The sequence below is a fragment of the Pipistrellus kuhlii genome, unplaced genomic scaffold (assembly GCF_014108245.1).
Source record: "Pipistrellus kuhlii isolate mPipKuh1 unplaced genomic scaffold, mPipKuh1.p scaffold_m20_p_5, whole genome shotgun sequence".
NCBI classification, from domain to species: Eukaryota; Metazoa; Chordata; class Mammalia; order Chiroptera; family Vespertilionidae; genus Pipistrellus; species Pipistrellus kuhlii.
In genome coordinates, this window is record NW_023425551.1 from 55,998,505 (window position 1) to 56,026,173 (window position 27,669).

General features: G+C 39.3%; 1 protein-coding gene across 10 annotated transcripts in view; it reads right to left on the reverse strand.

Annotated features, from left to right (window-relative positions):
• Positions 1-27,669, reverse strand: part of SMAP1 (small ArfGAP 1) — a 106,450-nt gene that overhangs the window by 3,350 nt on the left and 75,431 nt on the right. For 9 of the 10 annotated variants that reach the window (XM_036413335.2, XM_045573129.1, XM_045573128.1 and 6 more), the window contains 3 exons: positions 19,599-19,689; positions 1,360-1,487; positions 517-688 (listed from right to left, as the gene is read on the reverse strand). In XM_036413335.2, coding sequence (XP_036269228.1) covers positions 517-688; positions 1,360-1,487; positions 19,599-19,689 — 391 coding nt within the window. The remainder of the gene's footprint in view (positions 1-516; positions 689-1,359; positions 1,488-19,598; positions 19,690-27,669) is intronic. The other variant, XM_036413337.2, reaches the window with a different exon arrangement.

Here is a 27,669-nt window from a genome sequence, read left to right on the forward strand (position 1 = left end):
CACTACCAAACGCACAGGTGCAAGTTCACTGTGCCTGGCTTTAAGGGAAGCAGGTGGGATCTCATTTTAAAAGAGGTAATCTGACAGATTAAAACTGTGTAAACAAATCTTACCTTGCTAGTATTAAAATTATTTTTTAAATATCAAACTGTTTTTGGAATTCATGTAATAATTCAGACTGCTTATTGTTTACTTGCAGAAAAAATACCATTCTGTACAGTTATAAACTTCATGCAAATCAAATTCAAATAATTATTCGAAGATAATCCATGTCCTAAAAGCTTGTGAAACAACATTAAGTGATATGTGAACAGCTTGTTAATTCTAAGTGAATAAAGTTTTGTGACTCCTGTACCTGCTTTTTATTCTAATGCTTCATTCATTTCAGTTGTGTAAATTGCAACAACAAAAGCATTCATTACATAGAAAAATGGGGAAAAAATATATTATAACCACAAAGGCTCACTTCCAGTAATGCCAGTGCAGTCCCTGAAAGCAGACTTCAAAATGAATTACCAGGAGTGCTCTGCGGCTGCACGGTCCCTGCGCCATACAGGGACAAGATGGAGTCTTTGGAGAGTTGTTTCTTTGTCACCTCTTCTGACTTGGTCGTTTGTTCAGTGAATAGATCCAGATCCCCAGATGTTACTGTAGACACAGTGGTGACTGCTGGTACAGAGGACGTCCCCTGAGACAAATACCAAAACACACTGTCAAATTGTGCATACTAAAACATGGTTCATCCATTACTTAAAATCCAAGAGCAATTATGAAATTAGAAATTCAACTTGTAGAAGGTAAATGGTGCATTAAAGAGGATCATTCACAATGCCACACAAAAACATCTAGGATAAAGGTATGATAGTTACTATTTTGAATGTATTAATGTAGAGCAGGTAGATTGAAACTCTTACTACTACATAGTATTTTGGGGAAGGCTCAATAGAGCATAAGAAAAGAACTATTGGCTGCCAGTCAATAATTATACACCCCCAGTTTAAAAACCTCAGAGGTAAGTGGTCTTGATGATCTCAGACAAGGATGAAATAGTAGTCTGAGTTTTCTTACTTGTTCATTCTAAATACTATTGTTTTACCTAAAGCAAAAGTTAGCAAACTTTAGGCAGTAAATATTCATACAGTGTTGGAACTATTCAACTTAGTTTTTAGTAGGAAAGCAGCCACAGACAATATACTGGGAGTGGCTGTATTCTAATACTATGTGTAAACAAGCTGTAGGCTTAGTTTGCCAACCCCTGGAATAAAGAATAGGAGGCTTTCAAATCAGCAATGGAAATTCTGAAACTTTTCAGAAAGGAAGTAAGTAGTGATTGTGTAAAACCATATTCTTACAATATACCTGAGCTGGGGGCATGACAGTTGCAGGTAAAGGATTAGAAATCATTGGTCCAAAGATGTCCAGATCATCATTCAGAGCTGGCACTGTTGTTGTGTTCCCATTGGTCACTGGTGCCTCAGCAGGACCATCTAAAAAGAGCATAGATTCTTGTCTTAAAGTACAATCTCTTAGTACTTGAAACATGGCATTATTTTAAAAACATATGGTTAAAAAAAGAACAGTTCAGAAAGTTGACAACAAAATATATCTTCCCCTTCTATCGATACTTCAGGTTCTATCCCCTACTCAAAGAAACCATTTCCAATTTTATTTATTCTTCCAGATAATTTTATCCACCATATTATATTATATATATATATATATATATATATATATATATATATATATATATATATATATATATAAAGTTTTTAATAAATGGTGTCATATATTCACATTATTCTGTATCCTGATGCTCTCTTATATGCCAGGTACAGTTGTGAGTACTTTACATATATTGATTCATTTAATCCCCATTACCTAATAAGACAGACACTACTTATGAGTTGATTAGCTAAACTAGGATCTGATACCATTTTCTTACAAAAAATGCCTCTTCATAAATGTGTGTGTTTTGGCTATCACTTCATAGCATGTACTGATACATCTACCATAGGAATAAATGTTGATGATTTAAAATGTCTGAAATATTGCAAGAAAAAAAATTGATAAAAAGAAAGAAAACATACACTGGTTCCATATGAAGTATCCATAAAACTTGAAATAAACCATTTCTTGGCAGTACCAAGCCACTGAGCTGTACTGAGAAAAGACTGATAGGGGACATTCTATATCAATTCCTATTTACCCTATCATTCAAAAAAACTTTTAAAATATCTCCTTTTACATCAGTGTAAAAATTACACAGTGTAAGGGGTGGGAATTGGAGTAGGGTGACGGGGAGTTTCAGAGAATGGTATTCCTGGACATGGAACATCTCACATGGTTCTGTTTTTTGTGGCCACAACCAAATAACAGTTCTGAGCATCACAACTCCAATCTCTGGGACTTATATCCTAATCAGGCTTCTATTTTAATAATTTACAATTTCATTTCACCTCTCTTTAATGTAGCATACACTGAGTGGCCAGATTATTATGATCTTTGGATGCATAATAATCTGGCCAGTTTGTATACTATATAATAAAAGACTAATATGCAAATTGTCCCCTCAACCAGGAGTTCGACCAGCAGGCAGGCCAGCCAACAGCCTATGTCCCCTCCCCCTGGCCAGGCTGGCTGGACCCCACCCATCCACAAATTTATGCACTGGGCTTCTAACACATACATACACACACACACACACACACACAGAGTAGCCAGATTATTATGCGATCAAAGATCATAATAATCTGGCCACTCAGTGTATGTTGTTAATGAAAGATCTACTATGTAACTCAGTATTTCTACCACAATCCACAGAAACTCATACATTTATTCTCCTTTTTAAAGTAGAACTATACAAATTGATATATTTTATTTCCCTGTTTGGAGCTTTAGGAAATCACAGATTAAATTTCAATGAATAAATTGTCACAGTAAGATATTTTTTACTACCTAGTTTATAAAAGAGTATGTAAAACCCACAGAAGTTAGTTTGTAAGAAATCAACTGCAAACATTTTTCAGTCACTCAGTGACTGAAAATATCACATTATCAGAGCCATATATCTAGGACTATGGACAAGTTAAAGGTGAAGCAATAATGCAATGTACAGATTACTAATTTACAAGATATAGGATTTTAAGCTAAGACACAACTATGACATAAAAGCATTCAAATAACTCATACATGAAAGTAATTTTCTTCATTTCTAACCATTTCAAAAGGCAACATTCATTTGAAATTAGACCTCTTTGAAGATCTATTTTATATTTTCCACCCATTCCACATTCCATTTACATGATGTATACAGCACATTATGTATATAGCATATCATGTAAATATGAACCAGAAATGAAACAGCATAAAAGAAAAAGGTATTCTAGATTAAAAACACAACTAAAGGAACATCTTTGTGATATTACAAAAGCTCTGTAAATAAACTCAGTCCAATGCCATGTAAGCCAGTGGTGCTTTAACCCATAAACTGTAGCGTGCAAGGTAGGGGAACATCCACATCAAAGACATGTTTAATTCAATAACAAAATATGACATTTATCTGCAATTCCAACTCACACACAGAAGCACATATCATCCCCAAAACAAACTACAACCAATTAAAGTTTAAAACAGGAAATAGTTATTTCCAATCTTACAGTTAAATGTCTTTGCTTTTTGAAGGAATACTAGTAAACACTAAAAATTACGATAAATTTATGGGGGGAGGAGAATCCTTAAACATGGGAAAATACTATTATAGTGGAACCCTGGTTCTCTAAATCTAATTCATTCCAGATGGCTTTTGAAAAGCAATCTGTTTGAAAACAATCATTTTTTCTCATTAGAAATAATGTAACTTGAATTAATCTGTTCCAGGCTCCCAAATGACTCTGTTTTAACCTTTCTTATATACAGTACATGTCCAATATATTGTTTAATTTATAAATAAATACTTCTTAAACTTATCAAACCATCCCCTAGTATCCTTAAATGAATTTTTTTTTAAATGTATACTTTTAATAACTTGAGAGAGGAAGGGAGAGGGGAAAACAAATGATTGAGAGTCACTGATCAGCTGCCTCCTGCACACCCCACACTGGGGATTGAGTCCACAACCAGGGCATGTGCCCTGACAGGGAATGAACCTTAACCTCCTGGGGTTCACAGGTTCCCGCTCAACCACTGAGCCACAAGGGCAGGCCTTAAACAGATTCTTAATATATCGTGGCCTCTGAAGTGCTATCACTGACTAATTGCTTTTCATTTCTCCAATCAACAGTTTTTCTACCTCTCAATTGCCTGTGATTATTTTGTGAGCACTTTCATACTTTTAGCAACATTAGCACTCTTAATGGTCTCTTTATGTTTTAAAATTGTGCTAATCCAATTTACAATAGCTAGGATTTGGAAACAGCCTAGGTGCCCATCAGCAGATGAATGGATAAAAATATATGGTACATCTATACAATGGAATACTATGCTGCCATAAAAAAAAGAAATTCTTATCATTTGCAGCAACCTGGATGGAATTGGAGAACATCATGCTGAGTGAAATAAGCCAGTCAATGAAAGAGAAACACCACATGACCTCACTCATTTATGGGTAATAAGGAACATTACAAACTGATGAACCAAAAGATAGATATAGACAGTATAGCAACAAGCAGACTGTCAAATTACAGTGGGGAGGGTAGGGAGATCTGGGGGAGATAAGAGATCAACCGAAGGACTTGTATGCATGCATATAAGCACAACCAATGGACACAAAATTCTGGGGAGGAGGGCATGTATGGGAGTGGGGGGGGGGGGCAATGGTAAGATATGTACACAGATGATAATTTAATTTGAAAAATTAATAAAACAAAAAAATAATAAAATTGTGCTAATCGCTTATTTCACCAGCAAAAAAGGCAATCTCTCCTTTGCTTGTTGTCTCAGAGATTCTTTTTGCCATGCTAAGGTATCAGCCTGAAAGGGTAGGGTAGTCAGGTAGAAAACTGAACAACTTGGTCAAGACCCGATTGTTTGAAATGAGAGATATTCAAGAAATGAGGTTTGACTCTATTACCTTTTTTCCTTTGGTGAATTAAGTACTAACAACTGATTTTTACCACAGGCCATGTCAATCTAGTCAAAACAGCAGTGAGCAAAGGATGCACTGTGTGAGAACCAGGGGGTTAACCTAATACAGCAAATGGCCTGCTTTTATTACTTTTATACTATACATCTTTCAGAAACTTTCAGTATGTTCTAAGTAGTGCGTTATACTTCATTAAGAATATTAACTTATTTATACTTTCATACCTAAATCCTATCTGGTAGTACCATATCCAATCTGTAAAACAGCACGGAGCATTTCATTTGGTTTTTGAAGTCTTATTTTACCCTTCACACCTTAAGATCACACATATATAACTAGTAAAAACAACAGCCAACGCTTAGTATAGTGCTTGTTTTGTACAAAACCTGAAAAAACACAAATACACACATAAACACATGCATTTGTTCAATGAGAGAGGCACTATCAATTATCTTCATTTAAAGATGGCAAAAAAAAAAAGGGTACTGTCTATCATCACAGAACTAGAACAAAGCCTGAGATTGTAATCCTCCTCAATTTTTACTTTAAAAGCAACACTTTCTTGTAAAAGATGCAAACCTACAAAAATGAGTAAGAGTTCCCTACTATGGATATTGGTGATGACTGCACAATGTGAATGTATTTAATACCACTAGTAAAAATGGTTAAAAATCTTAAATTTTATGTGTATTTCACTACAAAAAAAGTCCCTCACCATACCTTTTCTATGCTTATAAACAATGTATATACAACAATATAATACAAACGTTTTCTTTAAATAAAATTATGTGTGCATGGGGTGGATTGCATTCTAGGATGTTGTATGGACCTACAATAAGTGATTATTTAATCCTTCACTGCTGGAACTTAGGTAATTACAGGCTTTCGCCATACAAAAACAGAAACCATCCACAGTTCTTAATGTAAGACCCACACAGCTCACTTCCTTCACTGCAAGGTAACATAACTTCTGTTTCTACCATTGCAAAGTAAACAGCTCCATTTTCACATTCCATTAAAACATCTTTAAAGAACTGTCTGAAAGCTCGAAAGGCATTCTGCACCAACAAAGTTGGGCTCTCTTTGTAACCACCTACCAGTTAGAGGAGCATCCATGAAAGTTATTATAACTCACAGTGTTAGTCCAAGGGACTCTGGAATCCTTCAGAATGAGAGAGAGGAGCATCTGCGTAGGGACAACAATCGTGTGGCCAGGCTGACACTATGTTCAAGTGATGGGGAGAATTTTCTCTTAGCGCCGAAAAACTTACTTACGGGTCTGACCATGTTGCCCGCTCTACAGCCCCGTGTTAGGCACAGGTGATTCTCCTCTGCTCCCACACCTAAGCATACTTGCCCTGGGTTCTCTTTAACCCATTCTTCTACCCATCTGATCCCCTCATATGATGGATTTCACCCCATCAATTTTCCTTACTACAAAAGCTAAGCAGTCACAGAATTTTTGAAAAACAAACCTTTAACCTAATTGAAAACTCAGCCTTGCAAAAATCAGTAAATACAAGTTCCCAGTGGGTTTTCCCAACGTATTTCAATGTCTGTTAATTTGACTCACTACAGTTGGTTTGCAAAATACATTTTTTTAAAGGATAGTTTCAATTCACTTTGAAGGTTGTTCTTGTTTTCAGTATTTAAAAAGGACAGTTAAAGACTAGTTATCATTATCATCATTATAACCATCATGTTTCCTATACATTTTTATAGAATATTTACAAGTTATCATTTTTGTCTCCATGAAATATGAGAAGGGCATCTCCTTCCATTATCTCCAGTTACAGAAACCAGGGCACAAAGAGATTAAAACACTTGCTCAATGTCACATCCCTAGTTCAGTAGCAAAAAAAACCTGCACTGTACAATCTTCTGACCTCCAGACTAGTGAGTGCTCTTTTCCTTAAACCGCATTTCATCAAAACTCAGGTACTTACAACTGACCCTAATTAAAAATAAAGCACTTATTTTCTGAAAATAAAAACCAACCTTTAAATAGTTCAGAATTATTTCTACTAAGTTAGAGAAGCAGAGACAGAAACAGTGCAGAAACCATTCGGCACCACACTCACAGTTCCTTGGCATCTCCCCACTCCGCTCTCCTCTTACCAAGCCCAGTGGCTTCTCAGTTTACAGTGAGGGATGCAGGCAGATGTGGTCATCACTGAGCCAACTGGGCTGAGGGAACCAAGTGTGGCATATAATCAATCAGTCAACAACATTCACATATCACTGGGAATTCAATGCATCCTTCTGATCCAGAGTCCACTAATTTGCTGGCTGAATGATTAAAAGCTCAGAGGCCACAAAAGCAACAGAATACTAAGATGTTGAAAACAGTTTCTCAGATATATATAATTTAAAAATTTAGAAATAATAAATCAAATAGCTTAAGAAAAATAATTTAGTCCGCATGGATTACATTGTGTGTGCACAAAATACACACGTGCACACACCCAGACAAGTGGAAACCTCCTCCAGGGTAGGGGGACCTCAGACTAGTCCACACAGTGTCTGCTAAGAGAGAAGTGGATATCTGTGCATAACATCAGAATTCACCACTGACATGCACCTCATGTGGTGTTCCTGGCTCAGTGACAGACTGGTGGCAGGAGCAGCCGGCGGCAGGAGGAGGCAGCAACCCCTTTTAATCAGTATGCAGAAATAGTAATTGGTGGACAATAAAAATAATGGGAGATCCAGAGAACAAGAAAAGCCTAAGGCAAATGGAAGAAATTTAGCTAGGACAACATCATAAAAAACGATAGTGAAGCACAAGGGACCCCTTAAAAAGGCAATGAGCAAACAGAAGAAATTAGGACAATGCAGTAAAATGAAGAAGGAATTTCAATCTTAAAGGCAAGGACATCAAGCCTACAGTTAGTTGCTGTGAGTAACCATTTTCTATTTTATCTTAAGATTTCATACTAGTGTTTTATCTGAACACTGAGTTAGTAGATCACTTTTAAATTGCATACATAACACAAGTTTACAAGAAAAGGTTAAAATGATTTGAGTTAAAGGAAAAAGGTTGTTAAAGCAGTGCATCTCACATGAACATACGGCATTCCCAGCATGCATTTACTGGCCTATTTCATACTGTGACACTGATAGATGCTTTAAAAAGAAGGTAACATTTCAAATATGACAATCATGAAGGCCAACCTCTTCCACCAATAAATCCTCAAAATGGTGACTGAGACCATTGATTCTATTAACTGTGGCTATGCCAGAACTCATCTGATACCAATAATCCAAATTAGTTAAGGTAAACAAAGTATTCACAATAATATTTAGTGGCTTCTTCTTGGCACATTCCAAATTCCTTTGAACAATAATTTATAAACTGATAGGGAATAGAATAACATTTTGCATTTTTATAACATACTTTTAACATAGCACTTTGCCAGGTGCTCTGATCAGACAAAGCATCTCAGGTTAACCATCACATTACTAAGAAGATTTACACAATAGGCCTAATATTTCAACAGAAGTCTGGTTTTGCACCTGGAAAACTCAGCTCTATCACCAGTTTGAGAAGCCTCTCCTGGTACCTCAAGCACAAACAGGAGCCTCTTCCTCATCCAGGGCTAAAATAGACAGTTGCCCTCCCTCTCTATGGAAGGCCTTGGGGACAGGGGATTGGCTTTATTCCAACTGCAGCCACAATGGTTGGCTGACCTCCCTTCTGAGGCAACAAATGACTGGAGCCACAAGACGCAACACCACTTTCATTGTAGGCCTCATCACCCACATCTGGTCACTCAAGCCTACCAACTGTCCCTACTGAAGCCCGAGGCTGCAGGCAAAGTGACAGCCTTCCCAAGTGTCTTTATAATTTCACTAGGTGCTCAGTGCACGAATTCATGAAAGAAACTGTGGGCCATGAGGCTGCAGTAGGCATCAGAGTGGGTCTCAACCCATCCTCTGCACCCCTGCCCGGTCCCTCCTGCTGTGGCCCCTGGTCCCATCTGCCGGCAGCCCCGCTCCCACCATCACCACTCCCACGTGCTGACGGTGCCGGCCCCACTTGCACTTGTTGACAGTGCAGAGCGATTGGCCGGTGCCAGCAGTGGCTACCATCTCCCATTGCCCCTCAGGAGCAGGGGGAGGTGGAGAAGCCCTGAGGGGCGATCGGGGCTGGCAGCCACCACTTCCATACACTGAGTGCCGAGCAATCAGGACCAGCACCGAGCACCAGGAGCAGGTGTGAGCAGGGCCAGTGCCTGTAGCAGGTGCGAGCACCCGGCAGGATTGTGGCACACGGGAGTGAAGAATTTCAATAACCACCAGAGGCTCACCCTGATGACAGGGACCAGCACCCCTTGGTCTGGCACCCCTTCTCACTGGCTCCACCATTTCACCACAGCCGATGCCCACCATGTTCCGAGTGCATCTCCTGGTGATCAGCGCACGTCACGGCAACTGGCTGTTCAGTTATTCCGCTACTTGGCCTATTTGCATATTAGGGTTTTATGTAGAGAGACCTTTAGTTTTTAATGGCATCTGACTACACTTAGGTTGGCAGGCATGCCTCAGTATGCTGTAGGCCTCTGTACTCCGCCCTGGCATTGATCATGTTTATGCCCAGAGCCAATGCCTACTCCTTCTTAGCTTCTAACCAGGAAGAGAGAGTGCAGCTTAGTTTAATGCTTGGTACAAATCAAATGCTCAATAAATGATTGATGAATTGAAATGCTTTCCAAACACAGATTATGAGAGGATTTCTTGGTGACAGTAGAGTCATTGTGGAAACAAGTCAGGTGATTGATCCTACTTCTGTTGGGAGTAAAAGTGAAATAATAATACTATTTTTGAAATCTACCAGTGATATGCCTACAAAATCCCTCTTCAGTCCTTGCCCTGCTTAACCACTGTCTCATTTAGCAGTATACTCTTAGTCTAGAGCACATGTGTCAAACACAAGGCCCGCGGGCCAAATCCGTCCCGCCAGGCCTTGCAATGTGGCCCGCACCGCGCTGTAATCACTGCACTCCGCTGTGTTTCCATCACAATGACAGTTTATGACTGTTCAGTAAACCATTCGGCCCGCGATTTAGGCTGGATTTTAGATTTTGGCCCCTTTTTGAGTTCGACACCCCTAGTCTAGAGTCACATTCGCTTAAAAAGCCTGTAGCCCCTGCTTTTGACATCTGGCTGGCTCCTCCTATGTTTTTACAGCCAGATTCCATAAGATTGTTCAGCTATGGCACTACAGCTGCTATGTTCCTGACTAGGATCCTTACCCAGGGCTTCCTCTCTCTTATCCTTCAATGATAAGATGAGATTATCTCTCTAAATCAGAAATATGTCCTTCACAGTCCTTCTTTCCACAGCAGCTCAGGCAACTGCATGGGTTAGTCTCCTCTGCCAGCCACCTTGGGGGCCAGAGCACATCTTACTCTCTCCCCTCTCCTACAGATGGGTTCCGAGTGTGCTATCACGGCACACGACTGGAACTCCAAATCTGTGCTCCCGAAGCCATTTAAAGCTTCTTTTGTACTCCTGAAACCACTCAAAGCTTTTTAAGCTTTTTTCCTTAATAAAATTATTACTTTGAGTTCCTTTATATTAAAACATAACGTGGTGCTTTACACAGGTGAGGCACCAAGAGCTGGTTTTTCTGGGTAGGTGCTTAACTTTCCAATCACTATTCATTCATTCCTCCATAACACATTAGATTTTACTTGGAACAAGTAGACAAAAAAACCTCACTTACTGCTCCCTCTGACTTAGCAGCAGCAAAAAAATTACTCTCTGAATTGAAGAAAACAATTTAAATTGGGAGTTTCAGCATTATTCCAGATTTCAAATTGAATTCTCAAAACCAAGTTCCTAACAAATCCCACTTCTTCCCTCAGCAATAACTCTTTTAGTTTCCAGACTGCTACCTTATTCCCCACTTGCACACACAGCTACATTTTTCTGGTATTTACTAGAGTGCCATGAACTCTGCTGGGGCTCAATAAATATTAACTGAATTCATCCTTTATTGAATGTCAGAGGCATTAGCTGGTCATAATCTATTTGCACAAATAATAAAAAAAATGTCAAAGAGCAACATGAGATTTTATGTATTGCTATTCTAGTTTAAGGCAGATAAGAACGTGATAAGGAAAAGGATGTTATGTTTTTCATTAACGCTTTTGACTGAACACGAACATTCAGCTTTGAGTGCACCCTTGCAACAGTGAAAACTGCCAAGTCTAATTCTTCATCGGTGACTACTGAGGCATCATCCTGAGAAAGAATGAATTTGAAGTGGAGACAGCAATAATTAAAGAAGGCTGCTTCCATGAGGTGCAGAGGTTCTCTCCTTAAGGCAAACGCTGTCTTCTTGAAGCTTTATAAATCCTCATGTTACTCAGAGAAACCTTCCTATTTTCTACTCCTGAAACCATTTAAGGCTTTCTCCTTAATAAAAGTATTACTTGGAGTTCCTTTATATTAAAACATAACTTGCTTTATAAGTGAAATAAACTTCCATGTGTTACCTTGTAAATTCAAGTCACAAATGTCCATTTGAAGCATATAAAAATTTTCAAGCTATAGACTGTTTTCAAGTGCTTAAATAAATATAGGTGCCTGAGAGTTAAGTGGAACTATTTGTTTTTATTTTCAATTAATCTTTCTTAATGCTAAATAGGCAATTTTAAGGCTAACTGACTAACATGACTGAAGTGGTCTTAAAAGACGGCCTGAACCTCTGTTCTGTTCACCGCTCCCTTTCCAAGCCCCTCCGTAACCTGGCCTTGGGGCTTGAAGCAGAGATGCTCGTATGAATGGGTACGCCAGCTCTGTGCAGAGGAGCCCAGCAGCACTCTCCATCGTTCAGGAGATGAACACACTGCTGTCTTGAGACTGCTAAGAAGTGGTTTAAGAAGTAAACTACATAGAATTCAGAGTTTGAAATATCTTAATTTATATAAATGTATAAATATCTATAAAATATTTCTATACCATTTTAAAGCCTCAAAAAGATAAAACATAAATATGAAATACCAAATTGTGTAATACAAATTTCTTCCTAAATGTTTAACAAATGGTGACAGGCTAGATTTCTTTGAGGTTGCCCAGTTTCCTCAGTTTTTCAGGCAGCTACAAATACTTCACTGGCCAAAGATCATGCTTTACGGCCCTGGTTCTCATTCTCAAGTTACCTCTTATGACCTGTGACCTGATGATGTTCAGGCTATAGTCTCAGCCCAGCACTGCACACCGGTTACTGTGTTTCCCATTTATTTATTCATTTATTCTGCCATCAACCACAGAGGGATTCTTACTTCCATTTCCCAGATAAGGAAAAGTGGAGGGGAAAAGTGAGTGTGTGAAAGTATGTATAAAATACTGTCTACTATCCTGAAGGGTTGTAAAGGTGGCAATGAACCTGCTCCAGTTACTACAGCTGTCAAAGCCCTGTGTGATGCTGCTTGATGGCAGAGCCTACCTCCCACTGTAAAGGATGAATATTATTTTCCTAGCCTCATTACAACTAGAGTGAGCTCATATAATACAGTTCTGGTCAGGAGGATCCTGAGAACAATGCTAGGGAGATTTTCTGGGAAAAGTTCTTTCCGAGAAAAGAAACTTATAGGAAGAAAAAAAAAAAGACATCCTTTGGATGTGGTCCTGTGAGGATGAGGTGCTGAGAGTCGTACCAGCCATTTGTTGACCATGAGGGTGCAAACATAAAGATTAAAGCCAGCCGAAACCGGTTTGGCTCAGTGGATAGAGCTTCGGTCTGCGGACTGAAAGGTCCTGGGTTCGATTCCGGTCAAGGGGATGTGCCTTGTTTGGTTGTGGGCACATCCCCGGTGGGGGTGTGCAGGAGGCAACTGATCGATGATTCTCTCTCATCGATGTTTCTAACTCTCTGTCCCTCTCTCTTCCTCTCTGTAAAAAAATCAATAAAATAAAATAAAATATTAAAGCCAGTGCTGTGCTGAGGATGGCAGAATGGGAAGAAAGAAAGAGAATCGTGACTCCAAACCTCGCTGTTTCAACACTGCACAGCCCTAAGCCACCGGGCCTCTAGATTTCTCATCTATTAAGATAATTAAATGTCTTATATGTTTAGGCAATCAGAAGCAGTATCATTCACGTCAGTTTTCACTCTGTGAAGCACCTAAATGTTGTCTCTTTGCTATCCTATCTACCAGAGGTTCTGTGCTGTTCTAGCACTACCAAGAAGTGCTCGCTCCTCAAGTTTGGGATATCATGGAGATCCTGCCCTCTCGCCACCCATTTCTGATGCCAGCAAGTATCTGCCTCTGCCTCAGCCCCCGCCCACCATGACGGCCACCACGGCCCTCACAGCCCCAGCTTTGTCCAGAAGGACTTCCAGTCTAATTAGCATATTATGCTTTTATTATCATAGATTATACTAGATTCTTTGTGAGATGCCTTTGGGAGCACTGAGAGGATGGGATCCTCCCTGACACCTTCCCCGTTCATCCAGTCACACACATACCCCTCTGTGCCCAACAGAACTGCTGGCCAAGGCCTCCTGACAGGGTCCAGGCTGCTTTTAAGTAGATAGCTTGCCGTGCACAGCTGGCCCCAAGAAGGAAACCCCAAAAAGGAGGGTTTTCCACCTTTGGCAAAAGACTGAACTGAAACCCGTAAGGTAACATTTAACACCAGCAATTTGATTCTTTTCAAGGCTTATATTTAGAGCACACATTTACCCTTTAAGATTTTACTGGTCTTCTACCCTAAAATAACAACTGCTGAATGAAAGTATTATTAGTGTGTAAAGGGGGAGGGAAAGAGAGGTAACCCTAACAGTTGCTAAGCAATCTGCCAGTTTTTATCATGTAAAAACTAAGTAATAACCAACAAAGAATAAATACTAGCCTAAGAAAATTATTCCCAGGTCTAGAATAACTATACAGATAGGGACATGTAAACACACACACACACACACACACACACACACACACACCACACACACGCCCTAAGAGCTTTCAATTCTCTTCTAACTTAGGAGTTATATATCCAAGTCAAGTTGTATATGTCTCTCAAGTTTGATTTGAGTCTACAGCACTCAGGGATTGTTCAGTTTGGCCCTTAGTTAATCGGGGCCCCAAGATCTTAGGGTATATCCAAGACTAGAGAGTAGGTAAAAACCACTTCTGAAACCCTGAAATAGTATTTCTACAGGACTCAACTAGGAATTAACACCTAAATATAAAGTAGTTCTTGCAGGTATAATCAGAAACATAAAGCAGAGGTCAGCAAATGACAGCCCACTGCCTATTTTTAAAGTTTGCTGAAACACAGCCATGCTCATTTGCTTATGTACTTATGTCTAGTTGCACACAACAATGGGAGAACTGAATGTTTACCACAGAGACCACATGGCCTGCAAAGTCAACATATTTGGCCCTTTTCAGAAAAAAAAAAAAAGAAAAAGAAAAAAAAAATGCTGATCCTTGCTAAAAATAGAGAGCATTTCATGTTTGTCCTTGGGGTTGGGAGTAGACCAGGAGAAGTGAGGTGAAAAAAGCAGGGTTAGCTTGAGTCATCAGGTTGAAGATAAGAGTGTGGGCTCACCAAAGTCTCATTTAAAGGGGAGATCTAATTATAGTTATATGCTGCTTCACAATGGGAAATGTGTTGTTAGGAGATTTTTTTGTGCAAACATCATAGAGTGTATTTACACAAATCTAGATGGTACTGCCTACTACTATAATTGCACGTGCCCTACTTTTGTATGAGTGGCAATGCAGGTTTGTTTACATCACAAATGCATGAGCAATGCACAAACACTAGCACGTTACCAGGGCTACGAAGTCACTAGGTGAAAGGAATTTTTCAGCTCCATTATAATCTTATGGGACCTCTGTTGTATGTATGCTCTGTTAGCAATTAAAAAATCATTATGTGGCGCATGACTGTACTAAAAAGTGATCTCAACTATTACCCTATTATGAGACTATTCAAAGTGAATTAAATGAACTATGCGGGGGTTTTTGCTTTATTTACTGAAAATGTTTTAAGTTAATGCATGTTCTGGTCTCATTCATATGGGATATGCTGTCATCTTTGCCTGAGTATAAATCATACTGCTCCCTCCTCCTCACCATGTTTCCATTTACAGGGGAAAACAGAATCCCATTAGGGGAAAGTGGCATGCTTAGCCAGAAAAACGGTCTGCTGCCCAAGATAGATACCAATAATAAAGCCTGATTTAGGACCACTGTATGTTTTGAGCTGAAAGAGACCTGTGATTCTCTGTGGTCTCCAAGGCTTTCATGAACTTATCAAATCTCATGTTTAATACTGCTTTTAAAAATGTCTCAAAATAATTTTTTTAAATATATTTTATTGGTTTTTTTACAGAGAGGAAGGGAGAAAGAGAGCTAGAAACATCGATGAGAGAGAAACATCGACCAGCTGCCTCTTGCACACCCCCCACCGGGGATGTGCCTGCAACCAATGCACATGCCCCTGACCGGAATCGAACCTGGGACCCTTTAGTCCACAGACCGACGCTCTACCACTGAGCCAAATGGGTTTCGGCAAAATATATATATTTTTAATTTTAGGCTACTGATAACAAGTATGACTGAAGAGTTATATGTGCTCTGCATAAGATACTCCCAGTTTCCTGCTGCTGAAACTCCATCAGCAAATTATCCTTCTCTCTGGCCCCATCACACACCCCCACCTTTGGAACTCTTCAGTGTATGATCTAAAACTGTCAGTCACCAGCAAATTCCTCTATATATCCTTAACCTCTTCTTCAAACATTCCCTTTACTTTCATGCCCTAAGAGAGCATAAGTTCTCCCCTACAGACAAGCTCCTGAAGTTTTCCTGTTATCTAAAAGAGAGCTGTCTCAGGACTTGCAGTGATAGAAATGAATATTAACTGACACAGGCCGTTAAGACTTTGGAGTTGTCTGCTATATATTGGGTCTAGTAATAATTAATGTCGTTTTTATCATTCGTTTAAAATCTTGCTTGGCGTTGACTTGTATTGACATAACCTTCAAACATGTGGTATCTACAGAACGTGTGAAGTGCAATTAACAAGTTTTGCTTGAAAAAGTTTGTGTTTGGTTTGGTTTTTGTTGCAAAACTAGGGCTAAGAAGATGGCGGATGAAGAGCATATTCGGCACTGCATGCTTTACAAGTTCCAATTAGGAAGAAAAGCAAGTGAGGCTGCAAAAAACATCTGTAGTGCTCTTGGTCAAGATGCAGTTAGCGCCAGAAAATGCCAGCGTTGGTTTGAGAAATTTCGCGAGGGAAATTTTTCGTTAGATGACAAGAGTGGTCGAGGCCGTGTGTCCAATTTTGATCAAGAAGCTCTTCAAGCTCTTTTGGTGCAAAATCCTCAAATTACCCAACAAGAGCTTGCGACAACTTTAAATTGTTCACCAAAAACAATTTCCAATCAATTGCGTGCACTTGGCAAAGTCCAAAAGTTTGGAAAATGGGTTCCTCATGAGTTGACCGACAACAACCGTAATCAAAGAGTCACAATTTGCAGTTCGCTCCTCTCTCGTCAAAACCGTTTGCCGTTTTTAGAGCAAATTGTTACCGGAGATGAAAAATGGGTGCTGGATGTTAATTTGAAAAGGCGGCCTCAATGGTTGGACAAAAATAAGGCTCCGCAGCCCACGCCAAAACCTGACTTGCATGCGAAAAAAGTGATGTTGTGTGTTTGGTGGAATTTTAAAGGAATTCTTCATTATGAACTTTTACCATCTAACCAAACCATTACAAGTGCAGTGTATAGTGCCCAATTGGAAAGGTTAGCCCAAGCTTTAAGAGAAAAAGAACCCGCGCTGATTAATCGGAAGGGCGTAATTCTTCACCACGATAAGGCACGACCGCATACTGCAAGAATCACTGCTGAAAAACTGTGCCAGTTGGAATGGGAAGTTCTCCCTCAACCTGCATATTCTCCTGATATTGCCCTTTCCGATTACCATTTGTTTCGTTCTTTGCAAAACTTTCTTCTTGGAAAAAAATTTTATAATGAAGAATGCCTCAAAAATGCATTGACCAAATTTTTTGCATCAAAATCACAAGAATTTTACAACAGAGGGATTAAAATGCTTCCTGAGCGTTGGGCACAAGTAGTAGAAAACAACGGCAACTATATTGTTGATTAAATTTTGTTGTATTGTTTAAATAAATTCGATTTAAAAAAGTATTAGAAAACGACATTAATTATTACTAGACCTAACAGCATGGGCAGCAATCAGCAAGCCCTAAAACCTTTGGTATTGACTTTGAGATTAACAAGGCAATGAAAACACTTATTCCTGTAAGAAAAGCAGAAAACATCAAATGTTCTAGCTGAAATGCCCTAGTTGACTTCACTCACAGAGCTGAGAGTAAGATAAATAGTGATATAAGTTGAGCTCAGGGGGTTATTTGCCATGCAACATTATTCCAGTAACAGTTGGGTAACTAAGGCCAATCACTCCATTTGTCTACTAAATCCCATTCCTCTTTTTGCTCTTTAAAACCTTACTATAGTATTTTTTCTTATCCTGAATAATCAGATTTACCTTTCCTACAGGTTTATTTCCAAAATAAACCTATACTTTCAATTGGTCAACAAATCCTCTTGGCACTATCTTTGAAATATATCCAGAACTTGATTACTCCTTTTAACTCCCAATACCACCACCTACTCTCAGCCATCCTCATCTCTCACCTTTGGTCTCCCTGATTCCAGCCTTGCCCTGCTACAATTTACTCTTAACATAGTAGCTACAATAGTTTGATCATGTACTTCTTTACTCAAATCCTTCTAATATATTTCCAGGACATTCAATGTCAAAGTCAAAGTCAAAGTCATAATCTACCTGCCTCTCTCTTCACCCCCTACTCCTCTCCACTGTAACCCTCCTCCCCTACCTCAGATCATCCCCCTCTAGCCACACTGTCATCCTTATTGGTCCTTGCACACATCAAGTCAGCTGCTACTGCAGAGGCTCTGCACTTGCTGTGCTTTCTACTTAGAATGCTCTTGCACCAGATTCTTCAGGTCTTTGCTCCTATGATATCTCGGTGAATACCCCCAACCCTATTTAAAATTACAACCACTCATTTTTGCTTTCTTTTCTCTATAATACTTACTACATATGACCCATGATATATTTTACTGAACTATATATTTTATTGTCTCCTCAGATAGAATGAAAACACAAACACCTTAGGTATTTTTATCTGTTTTCCTTAGAGCTATCTCCCTAGTGCCTACAATAGGGCCTGGACACATAATAGACACTTAATGAGTATTTGTTGAATGAGTGAATTGGTCTGTAGGGAAGAGAGTCAGGTCTAGTTTATATCTTACATTTTTAAGTTATAAACCAGGCACCTAGACTGGAAAAAATGCTGCAATGAGGACAAAGATGCATACAGTTTTAGTAAGATTTTTTTCTTACTTTAGTACTGTCTTTTTTCTTTTATCTCATCTAAATCAAAGGAAATAATTCAAAGAAATTATAAGGACTAGAATTCAACATAATTATATTTAGACCCCTGGACTTAAGCTCTATTTTCAAAATTACAGTTCTTAAATATTTTAATATACTACTTATTTTTACCACCATAGGAGATTTTTAACCCTAGGTTGTATATTTGCATGTTTATCAGCTTCCTAAGAAATGAATAAACTGTTCAATTGTAATTCTTGAAACTGAAAACAATTTACCTAGTAAGAACTAAAATCAATTTTCAGAAAAGCAGTGTATGAAGTTCAACTCTACCCTTCAACTGTTATCATTTCCTTTTAATTGTTAATCTTTCTCCAAACTAAAAAAAGGTTTTTAATTAATTACTGCTTGAAGGCTCAAATATTACCAAAAATCACCATTTATCAAGCTATTTTAAGAGAAGAAAATTTTATAAAGAGCTGACAATACTAGTAGATAAGCAAAGTACAAGTAATCCTCGAATGGAAGTCTGTTTATTTACCAGGCAGACAACATATATCTATCAGCTATGAGAATAAATATAATAGTAAATTAAAATAAGCCTATTGTCAGCAGGTATATAAAATGAACCTAGCTAGTAGATATAGGTATAAACAGTGATGATTCAGTTAATCAAAATTAAATTTTCTTTAAACCAGAACATTTTATAATAAGGCTATCCCAGAATTATTTTGCTAGGGGACCTCTCCTGGGCCCCCATCCCCAACACAAACTCAATTAGAGAAGGGGGTGGGGGGAATGAACCTATTCTTTATTTTAAATGTCTAAATGTCACCATCTACCAAGCCTTTGAAGATTACTTTGATATCTTTCTTTCCCCAAGGAACTCATTACTTGGATTTCCAAGAAACCGTGCTGACAGAGTCTAGCAAACTTATTAAAGACTTCCATTTTTTGTAGGAACTCAGCAAAGTAATCATAACATTTTCAAATTCAGTTAACAGTTATCTTTTAGCATACTGATAATAAAGCTATTTTATTCATTTGAAGTAAAGGTTTCAATTGTTTTATAACTATAATGGTGACTTGAGCTTTTCATTACTTACCGAGTCCTAAAAGATCAACAGTCGGCTCTGCAGCTTTTTTAGGGCTGGTGCTCTTTTTAGGCTCTAATTGCTGATCTTCTTTCTTCTGTACCTTTAAAGTAAATAATCAGATGTATTAATTTTTCTTAAATCAATCAAGCCTTTAAAACTCAATTATACAGATTTTGTATAAAGTTAGTGTAATAAAGCATATGAAGCATAGTGTAATGAAGCTTAGAACATTTATTATTGTATAAAAAAACAAGTAAGCATGATTATTGAGCTCACAGTGACAGAACTTACATATTAGTACCTCAAAATAGTGACTATGTATATAAAAGCCAAATGACCAGAATGGAAGAACAACTAGTCGCTATGAGGCACACTGTGGCAGCCAACCAGCCCAATGGGGACCTCAATCGTCCCCCCACAGCCACCACAGCCCCTCTCCTGGCCAATCCAGCCCCCAAGTGCCCCCCACAATCAGTATCAGGGCTAGCTGGCCAACAGCCCACAACACCTCCCCACAGCTGCCTGCCCCCAATCGGGGACAGGGCCGGTCAGCTGACCTCCCATAGCCCCTCCAACCCCCCACCAGCCCAGCCCCAATCGGCCCCATCGAGGTGGGCCAGCCAGACCCCACCTGTGCATGAATCTGTGCACCAGGCCTCTAGTATAAATACAATCTTAATATAATTGTTCTTAACCATTTTAATTCCTTCATATGAAAGGACACTTTTTAAAAAACTGCATTTGACATTATTTGCTAACTACTGTTAATGTACACCTGTTAGCAGAAGTGGGGCAGGCCTGGAAGTCTTTATGAGCAGTTTACTACCCTCACCTACTCTGCTGAGCGTTAGACCACCGCACCAAGAAAAACCTAATAAAATGTTATTTCATAATGTTTTTCTCCTGACTCTACACTATCAGTTACAATACTACCTAAAAAAAGAGTAATGTGCAAATTAACCATCACTCCACTACACCCACCAGCCAATCAGAGCGAGTATGCAAATAAATCCAACCAAGATAGCTATCAGGAGGGAGGCTTGGGTTTCCCTGGCAAGCTTTCCACACACCCTGGCAGACCCAGGCCTCCACTCAAGGCTACAAAGTTTCAATTATAGAAGATAAGTAAATCCAAACAGAAATAGCAGTAGCCACAGAGCAAGCAGGAGGCTTGGCTCTGCTCCAGGCTACAAAGTTTCAATTGTAGAAGGTAAATAAATTCCAGATACCAAGGCCTCTGCTTGGGTCACCAGGGGTGTGGCTGGCCTGCAAAACCCAGGCCACATCACACCCCAAGGGAATCCCCACCCTGATCCAGGACACCCTCAGGGCAAACCAGCTGGTTCCCACCCATGCACCAGGCCTCTATCCTATCTAATAAAAGAGTAATATGCAGATTGACCATCACTCCAACACACAATATGGCTGCCCCCATGTGGACAAAGATCCTGCCCCTATGTGGACACAAGATGGCCAGCAGGGGAAGGAAGTTGGCAGGGACCAGGCCTGCAAGGGAGGGCAGTTGAGAGGGACCAGACTTGCAAGGGAGGGCAGTTGGAGGCTATCAACCCCGCAGGGGAGGGCAGTTAGGGGTGACCAGGCCGGCAGAGGAGGGAAGTTGGGGGCAAACAGGCTGGCAGGAGAGCAGTTAGACATCAATCAGGCTGTCATGGGAGTGGTTAGGAGGTGATCAGATTAGGGGAAATCAGGAAGACAGGCAAGGCAAGTAGTTGGGAACCAGCAGTCCTGGATTGTGAGAAGGATGTCCCAGATTGGAGAAGGTGCAGGCTGGGCTGAGGGATACCCCCCGCGCCCATGCACAAATTTCATGCACTGGGTGTCTAGTTTAAATATAATACTCTAGTTCTCAGGAGCTCAAATCACACTTATATATTCCAAACCATCTTTCTCTTTCATACCAAAAATAAAAAATAAAAAAATAAAATAAAATGCTATATAGGACTGGATAAAAAACACTGTATTTACTGGATTCTTAACTCTTGGTCTCTCTCTATAACCAAGAAAAAAAAAACATTCACTCATCCATTCCTTTCTCAAACTACTCCTATAAGATCATTTCTTCTATAACTACCTAAAGAATTCATAACTTAGTTGAGTTCACTTTTTGTTAGCTATACAGATATATAATTTTTAAGAACATATATCTACCAAGATGGCTACGGTAATAGAGAGGAGGGAGGCTTGGGTTTCCCTGGCAATGGAGGAAACCAAGCTTTCCGCCTGCCTTTGCAGGCCTAGGCCTCCACTCAAGACTACAGAGTTTCAATTATAGAAGATACATAAATCCAAAGAGAAATGGTGGCAGCTACGGAGCTGGAAAGAGCAGGAGGCTAGGGTTGCCCCCAGCAATGGAGGAAGCCAAGCTTTCCGAACACCCTGGCCAGCCCAGGTCTCCGTTTAAGGCTACAAAGTTTCAATGGTAGAAGATACATAAATCCCAACAGAAATGGCTACTGCCATGGAGCAAGCAGAGGGCTTGACTCCACTCCAGGCTACAAAGTTTCAATTGTAGAAGATAAATAAGCCCCAGATACCAGAACCTCCATTTGAGTCACCAGGGGGCATGTCTGGCCTGCAAACCAACAAAGGCCACTCGTCCAGGCCGCCCTATGCCCCAAGAGAACCCCCACCCTGATCCCGGACACCCTTCAGGGCAAACCAGTCAGCCTCTATCCTATCTAATAAAAGAGTAATATGCAGATTGATCATCACTCCAACACACAATATGGCTGCCCCCATATGGGCACAAGATGGCTTGCACAAGATGGCCAGCAGGGGTGGGCAGTTGGAAGGGACCAAGCCTGCAAGGGAAGGCAGTTGGGGGTGATAAAGCCTTCAGGGGAGGGCAGTTAGGGGTGACCAAGCTGGCAGAGGAGGGAAGTTGGGGGCAACCAGGCCTGCAGGGAAGGGCAGTTGGGAGGGACCCAGGCCTTCAGGGGAGAGCATTTGGGGGCAAACAGGCTGGTAGGGGATCAGTTAGACATCAATCAGGCTGGCAGGGGAGTGGTTAGGGGGTGATCAAGCTGGCAGGCAGAAGTGGTTAGGGGCAATCAGGAAGGCAGGCGGGTGAGCAGTTGGGAGCCAGCAGTCCTGGATTGTGTGAGGGATGTCCGACTGCCCATTTAGGCCCAAACCAGGTAGGATCAGGCATAAACAGGCAGTCAGACATCCCTCAAGGGGTCCCAGATTGGAGAGGGTGCAGGCTGGACTGAGGGAAACCCCTCTTCATACCCTCCCCCTTACATGAATTTCATGCACCGGGCCTCTAGTATAAGGTCCAAGGATGCCATTCTAAGTACAATGGGAAGTTGCAGGTAGGTGTCAAGTAAGCAAGTAACATAACCTGAATTTTTAAAAAGGCATAGTAGATAAACAGGGAAAACATTTAGGCGACTATTGCAGGGGTCCAGGGAAGAGATAATGGTGGCTTGATGAAGGACGGCGGTAACAATAAAGATGACAAACGGTATAGTTACTAGGATATTTACTGATGAAAGTGATGGGTCAAACTAAGTCAACTCAGATTTTACCTTAAGCAATTCAGTGAGCTGACTAGTGATGTGGTTTCTTGAGATAGGGGAGGCAGCATATAGAGAAAGATTAAGAATTCTGGTTTGACCATGTTCAGCTCAAGACATCTGTCACATGGAGATTGATAGGAAGCTGCTAAATACACAAGTTTAGAGTTCTGAGGCTGGGTCAAGTTCAGAGATAAGATTTGGTAACCATTATCATACCCTTGATAAAGAAAGCTTTGGAACTAGCTGAGGGCATTTATGCAGAGAGTGTAAAAGAAGGGAGCTCAGCACTGAACTGAGGAGTTATATTTAGGGGTTTGGCAGAAGAGATGAAGCCAACAAAGGATACTTACTATAAGAAATAGGGATTCAACTTCATGTGAGAATAAAATCAGGAGAATAGGGTCATTAGAAACCAAGGGAAAAAGAGAGTTACCATCTGAATGGAAAACTGATGGGAAGAAAGTAAGAACAGAAAAATCAACTGGATTTGGCAGCATGGAGATAAATAGTGATCTTGATTTGAAGAATGTTAGGAGAAAGATTAAAACAGAAACTGGAGTAAAATGCAATGATGAGAAAACCTTAAATAAGAAAATGTACATAATGACCAAAAATGACCCTTTCAAAAGGAAAGGAAGAAAAAAAAAAGTGGTAGCTAGAGGTGAAAATAATTGGAGGTAATAGATACAGTAGAAAAGAAAAAAAATTAGAAAGCAGGGGAGGAGGGTCAATAAAGAATAAAGTTGTGAGGGTAGAATATTCAGAGCCCACATTTCACCAAGAGGAAAGGTAGGGCACTGAGGCAGGCTATTTTGGTGATAGAAAATAAGGAAGTTCCTGTATAGCTATTTTTTCAATCAAATATGAAGCAAAAACATTACTGAAATGGGGTGTGCAACATGTTTACAAGAGAGAGAGAGAGAGAAGAGAGAGCATGAAATAACCCTGGAGCCGAAACCAGTTGGGCTCAGCAGTAGAGCATTGGTCTACGGACTGAAAGGTCCCAGGTTCGATTCCGGTCAAGGGCATGTACATTGATTGTGGGCACATCCCCGGTAGGGGGTGTGCAAGAGGCAGCTGGTTGATGTTTCTCTCTCATCGACATTTCTAGCTCTCTATCTCTCTCCTTTCCTCTCTGTAAGAAAAAAAAAATCAATAAAATTTATTAAAAAAAAAAAAAGAAAGAAATAACCCTGGAAAAGTAAATGGAAAGAGGAAAGTGTAATAGGATTTCAAGCCAACATTCAATGTCCATTTGAAATTTTCAGCCATAAACTGGAAGTGAGACCAGTCAGCAGAGTTTCTGCTTAAATATCGATAGAGCATGGAATAGGACAATACGGTAATTGAGTTCATTCAGTACTTGCTAGACAGGAATAGCATCAGGGAGAACAAGGTAGTCACAAGGAAGTTCGTAGAATGAGACTGTGGAAATTAAGTCAGGAGGACTATTTAAATTTTAAATCATTCTACTTTGAGGAACATATGTCCCACATCACACCTTCAGCAATATTTCTTCTTTTGATTGTTAACTGCTTAGCTCTATCAAATTCTCATTTGACACTGATGTAATTAGAGCAGTTTTACAACATTATCTATTTGAGATCTTTTCATAGCATGATGAGTCAACTGCAGTGACTGGAAGTAAATTTTTTCAATAAGCACTTCCTCCAATGACTAGTATGCATATTAAAACATCAGAAAAGAGGGAGATATGAAAATATCATTGCAAGATCAACTGCAATTAAACCAGTTTTGATTTTGATCTAAACTGGAAAACAAAATATACATACATCTGGAAGTATACCTTTCTCCTGTCCTTTAAGAAATAGTTGAGGGATTACCATGCACCAGGAACAGTGAATGACTAAGGTTAAGGAACTTACACAATGAAACCTTACACCCCTACTTGTGGGTTCTGACTAGCTACTATGGAATAAAGGGTAGAAGAGAGAGGGCTTATAGAGAGACCATAGGCAGAAGACAAAAGGTTTCCTCCTCTCTTCCCTCTTTTCTCCCAGACTAGCTCTTAATAGAAACACTTTTTTTCTGATGTCATCTTTAAATCCCCAATGTTGAATAGAATTCATTACATAAAAGATGCTCAAAGCATGCGTATTGAAATTAAAACATCTGGGCAAAAATATAGAAGATTGATGGTCCTGAAGAAAGCTAGTGCAGATGCGACCAAAATACCTTTGTCCCTGGAGGCTTTTGGAAATGAACTATATCAGGCAGGCTGGCTCCTAACTTGTCAAGAGAGCAAGGAGACGGAATCAAGATGATCAGTTTCCCAAGAGTAAATCACAACTGAATCCATTTGATCAGACTGTAAATTGTAAAGGTTAGGGATTTCTGTCAGACTTTATTATTGCTGTATCCCAAGTGCCAACTCTGTCACATCAGTCACTGGGCACACATTTATTAGATAATTTGGGAGCACCTTTAGGATTATGCAGATGATGTGACCTTTCCAAATATACTTATAAACTATGACCTTAAATTACCACTTTAAACTTTAATCATAAACACTGAGGTGTTTCTGGTCACAGAGTCCATATTCTTTTTACTACATCATGTTGCCATTATTTAGCATAGATGGTATGCTAAATCATTCCTAAAATTCATCCCAAATATATAAATAGCTTGCTACTTCCCAAAGGTATTAGTTGTTTAAATTAATCCATAGCAGACATTCATAAGGAAATAATGAACTCCCCATCAATGGCCTCTTTTTTTAGAAAGACTAGATTCAGCAATTACGAGATGTGTGGCCCTAGGTAAAATGTCACTCTGAATCTTCTGTTTCTCCTTTGTATGACGATTATTTTAAAACTATCTGTTTACTGTGAGAATTAGCACATATAAATGTTTAGTACAATTCATGGCACTTAGTAGTTATTTAATCGCTTGACTTTTCTCCCTTCTTTCTTTCTCCACTTTGACTGTAATAGTGGTATACCAAGAGGCCATATTGGGTAAGTGCATACCCTCTGAAGGCAGAATGTTCAGGTTCAAATAGCTGTGTGACCATGAATAAATTACCAAACCTGTCTCTCTCAGGTTCTCATCAGTAAATGAGGATGACAGTATTAACCTCATAGATATATATAATATATACAAGGCTGTCCTCAAAAATGTACACACACTTTAACAGCTGATAGCGCAACTGATATTTCTTTCTTTTTCAGATGTAACCCACTAGAATAAATAATGGGATTCAAAGTGTGTTTTTGGAGACACCCTATATAAAGGGTTTAAAACAATGGCTGGTATATATTAAGCATCAAGTAAGCTCTTAACTCTTTTTATTACTTTCAATGACCCATCAAATCTAATTGTTGACCCTTTCCAATTTGGCTGCAATAATCTTATTATTTATTAGTCCTCACTGGAGGATATTTTTCCATTGATATTTAGAGAAAGTGAAAATGAGTAAGGGAGGGAGGGAGGGGGGGCAGAGAAAAGAGAAGTGAGAGAGAGCACATCTTGATTGCCTCCCATATAACCCCACACACATACACAGGGGATGGAACCTACAACCCAGGAGGTATATGCCCTTGACTCCTGACCAGGAATCCAACCCTCAACACTTCAGTGTGGGTTGAAGCTTTATTCACTGAGCAACACTAGCCAGGGCTTGGCTGCAACATTCTTTGCTTTAACTTAATAAAACTACCTTTCATCAGAGCATTTATTGAGGACATAGTTTTCTTATTTTCTATTAAAGGAAATTTCTAATCTACTGTGAGGGACTATAAAGCTTGCATGCTTACTGAACAAAAGTCTTCCTTTTTTTTCATTAAATAGGAAATGAAAGCTTTGCACATGAAGTAATTGGATTTCTTTTCCTTGTATTGCCTCACTGGCAATAATGTTTTAAATGATTGCAAAAACATTTAGAAATTCCATGACAGAAAAAAATGTTGCAATTTACTACAAGCCTGTAATAGAACTTTAAATATGGTTTTCTGGCACAATTTACACATTCTTTATTACCACAATTTACTTTAATAATGGACAAGTATTAAAAAGCTATTATAACTTCAACTGGTTCCTTTTTCTTTTAGGGTTGAGGGCATTTTAGTATATAGTTATTTAACTAACAAATAAGGTTACTATCATCTTGTTATTGATTTCTGTAAAACAATAATTCTTATTTTAGCTACTCAATTCTTTTTTAAACTAGGTAAAACAATGAGAAAAAAAGCAAACTGTCTTGGCTGAAAGAACTTTCATGTTGTAGTCACAACTGTTTCAAGCTATTTAAATTATTTACTCATTTAAAGATAACCTCAATTGCCAGGATATTTTGTATACTAAATTAGCACCAATTAATAAAAATCTTAGTTTTGCCGAAACCAGTTTGGCTCAGTGGATAGAGGTAAAATAAATCAGTACCTTGTTTTAAAGGTTTAAATGTTACATTAAAAAATAATTTTTGAAATAAATAGCATGACTAGAAGGAAAAAGATTATAATCCAGATAAGTAGCACATTCAGCTAAAATGTAGCCAAAATATATGCCATACTTCATGT